The sequence below is a fragment of the Sceloporus undulatus genome, chromosome 1 (assembly GCF_019175285.1).
Source record: "Sceloporus undulatus isolate JIND9_A2432 ecotype Alabama chromosome 1, SceUnd_v1.1, whole genome shotgun sequence".
NCBI classification, from domain to species: Eukaryota; Metazoa; Chordata; class Lepidosauria; order Squamata; family Phrynosomatidae; genus Sceloporus; species Sceloporus undulatus.
The window spans coordinates 322458977-322462481 of NC_056522.1; the positions used below are offsets into that span (position 1 = coordinate 322458977).

Genomic DNA, 3505 nt, shown 5'->3' on the forward strand with positions numbered 1-3505 from the left:
TGGTATTTCAATGATGCATGCGTCCTAAGAGTCCAAAAGCCACACCAAAGCCACGCTCCAGTCCTAAGGAGTGGCTTTTGGACTCTTAGGACTCGTGCATCATTGAAATACCATACCTCCAAAGTGACTCGAAGTAGCTTTATTTTGGCCTGTCTGTAACAGGCCTCAGACAATAACAACTCTCAGTAACTGTATTTCTGCATATCATGGTTCAGCCTCTGCACCAGGAAGGCAAGCTGTGGCTCTCTAGGTATCTTGGATTACAGCTCCTACAATCTCTAACCATTAGCCATATTATCTGGGGATGACAGAAGCTATAGTCCAAAACACATCATGGGTCTTTAAGGAACATGTAGAGATGAGCCATAACATGCTCACCTTTTTTGCTGCTGGATGGCAGTGTGGGTGGAAACATCTTGCTGAGCTAGAGCTTCCTGCAAAGTAGCCATCACTCGTCCTTGCCTCAGAGGCTGCACGTTCTCCTTGCTGAGCTCCCACTCATTCTCATCCAGGGACATGGTAGCCAATCTTTTAGGCTTTCTCACAACACAAGTGTTCCACTCTTGGACTGTAACATGCATTAGAAATGAGGAAAGATTAAGTTGCATGTGGAGAATATAGGAAATCAGGAAACTGCAGCCTGTGGGCCAGATGCATTCCTAACTTTTTTTTGGCAGCTCCCATGTCACAAATTGACCACACACACAAAAAAAGAAGCCCCAAAAGCTCAGATACCACTTGTGGAGGCACTGAGGGAAGGGCAGATTATAATCCCACCCTCAAAAAAGCCAAATCCAGGATATGCAATTTAAAGTGACTTCCAGTGACTGAAAACTAGATGGTGCAGTCTATTCTGCGACAAGAATGGGTTCTCACCATCCACCCTCTTCCATAACCAAGTGATGAAATAATATTTCCTGTTGCAACCGGTGAAAAATAACAACAACAACAACAATAATGTAAAATAACAATATGATCATTTCTCCTGTTGCAATGGGTGAGAAATTAAAATAATAATAATGATAACAATGTATAATACTTAAAACAATAATAATAGTTCATAATTAAAATAAAAACAATAATTTTCCTGTTGCAACCAGGAAGAAGTTAGAATATAATAATAATAATAATGTGAAATAATAATAATATTTCCTGTTGCAACTAGTGAATTATTATTATTCATAATTATTTTTCCTGTTGCAATGGGGGAGAAATTAAAATAATAATAATAAATAATAATAATAATGTAAAATAATTAAAACAACAATAATAGTTAATAATTAAAATTTAAAGATACAGTATTTTTTCCTGTTGCAATCAGCGAGAAGTTAAAATAATAATAATAATAATAATAGTGTAAAATAGTAGTAATAATAATAACTTTCCTCTCACAGCCGGTGAGAAATTAAAATAATATTTAATAATAATAACAACAACAATAACATTATTTCATTCCCTTGAAAACTGATGGGGAGAAGAGTTACACATTCTTTGGGTCTCCTTATTGCTTTGAATAAAAGGTCTTTATTGCTGTCCCCAGTTCGAGGGAAAGCAAAGAGGAGGAGGCTGAGGAGGGCTGGGGCCAAAGGGAAGCCCCCCAAAAAACCAGCCTGGCCTTCACTCACCTGATCCACAGGTTCAGCTTCTTCTAACGCAACCCTCCGACCCTGTTCAAATTGCAACCGCCGCCTGCGCGTGAGCGCTGCCTCCGTCTTATTGGCCAACTCCTGCCTCGGCCGCCTCTGATTGGATGGCAGGAAGGGTCGAGGCCCACGAGCGCAGCGTTGCATGATGGGAGCTGTAGTTTCTCCCTCTGTCACCGTCAGCGCTTTCGCTTTGAGTGTGTGAGAAGTACATTGGGCAGGCCCTTCTTTTCCAGGCCATGTCCTAACAACAACAATAATAATAATTGTTGTTGTTGTTATTATTATTGTGGGATATCCTACTTTTTTTTAAATTGAATTTCCTTCATTTTGTGGTGGTGCCTCAATCTGGCAAGGGATGGACACAAAAGTTAACTCAGGGTCCCAAGCACACTGCCCTGGCTCAGTGCTACTAGGGAATCCTGGGAATTGTAGTCTATTGTGGCCTAAGAGCTCTCTGACGGAGAAGGCTAAATGTCTCACAAAACTACAGCTCCCAGGATTCCCTAGCATTGAGCCAGGGCAGTTAAAGCAGTCTCAAACTAGATTACTTACTTCTGTAGTGTGTTTTGGACCTCAGAAAAAAACTTTATCCTCCCATTGTAAGAAACGCAGGCAATTCTAGCCCTATTTTGTGGGAGGCTAGGCACTTTCAGGGAGATTACAACCAGTTCCTTGAGGAGCCTCTACTGGTTGTTGTTGTTTGCTTTCAAGTCATTTCAGACTTATGGGGACCCTAAGACAAACCTGTCATGGGCTTTTCTTGTCAATTTTCTTCAGAGGAGGTTTGCCATTGCCTTCCCCTGAGGCTGAGAGAGTGTGACTTGCCCAAGGTCACTCAGTGCAGTGGGTTTCCATGGCCAAACTGGGCATTGAACCCTGTTCTCCAGAATCACAGTCCATTACTCAAACTACTATGACAATCTGGCTGGAGATACACCTAGGTGCTGTGTAATGTAAAATGGGTGCCAGCATGGTGTAGTGGTTTGAGCCTTGGACTACAACTCTGAGGACTAGGCTTCGAATTCCCACTCATCCATGAAAACCCACTGGGTCCCCATGGGCAAGTCACACTCTCTCAGCCTCAGAGGAAGGTCATGGGCTCATGGCAAAACATCTCTGAACAAATTAGTATTATTTTAGAGATATTTTAATCATGTAATGTTGTTGTTTTAGACTGTACGCTGCTTGGCAGGTTTTTATTCTTTTTTTCCCCCTCCTGACCCTGACAATGTAAAGTGCTGTGTGCAGACTTTATAGCGCTCTATAAATAAATTTTAATAATAATAATAGTAATAATAATAATAGATCACAACAAGAAAACTCCCATGATAGGTCTGGAATGACTTGAAGGTGCAGAACAACAACAGCATTCTTGTATGTCTCCAAGTCATTTCTGACATACAGCATGGTTTTCTTGGCAAGTTTGTTCAGAATGGGTTTACCTTTGCGTTCCTCTGAGTCTATGAGAATGTGACTTACCCAAGGTCATGGGGAGGGGGGTTCTGTGGTTGAGTGGGGATTTGAACCCTGGTCTCTTGGAGTCCTATTCACCATTCATAGAATCATAGAGTTGGAAGAGACCCCAAGGACACGCTCCAGTTTCTGAACATCTTTTTTGAATTCTGGTGCCCAGAACTGGACACAGTATTCCAGGTGAGGCCTCATCAAAGCAGAATACAGTGGCACTATTACTTCCCTTGATCTAGACACTATACTTCTATTGATGCAGCCTAAAATCGCATTGGCCTTTTTCGCTGCCACATTACAGTGTTGACTTATGTTCACTGTGTGGACTCCTGGATCCCTTTCACACATAGTCTCCTTAAGCCAGGTGTTAGGAAGTCTCTCAATTAGGGAAA

General features: G+C 41.7%; 1 protein-coding gene across 1 annotated transcript in view; it reads right to left on the minus strand.

The window, feature by feature from the left end:
* BUB1B (BUB1 mitotic checkpoint serine/threonine kinase B) overlaps positions 1 to 1866 on the minus strand; it is a 42955-nt gene extending 41089 nt beyond the window's left edge. The window contains 2 exon segments of the mRNA XM_042472520.1: positions 379 to 568; positions 1626 to 1866. Of these exon segments, the coding sequence (XP_042328454.1) occupies positions 379 to 518 (140 nt within the window). The 5' untranslated portion in view covers positions 519 to 568; positions 1626 to 1866.
* Positions 1867 to 3505: the final 1639 nt, after the last annotated feature.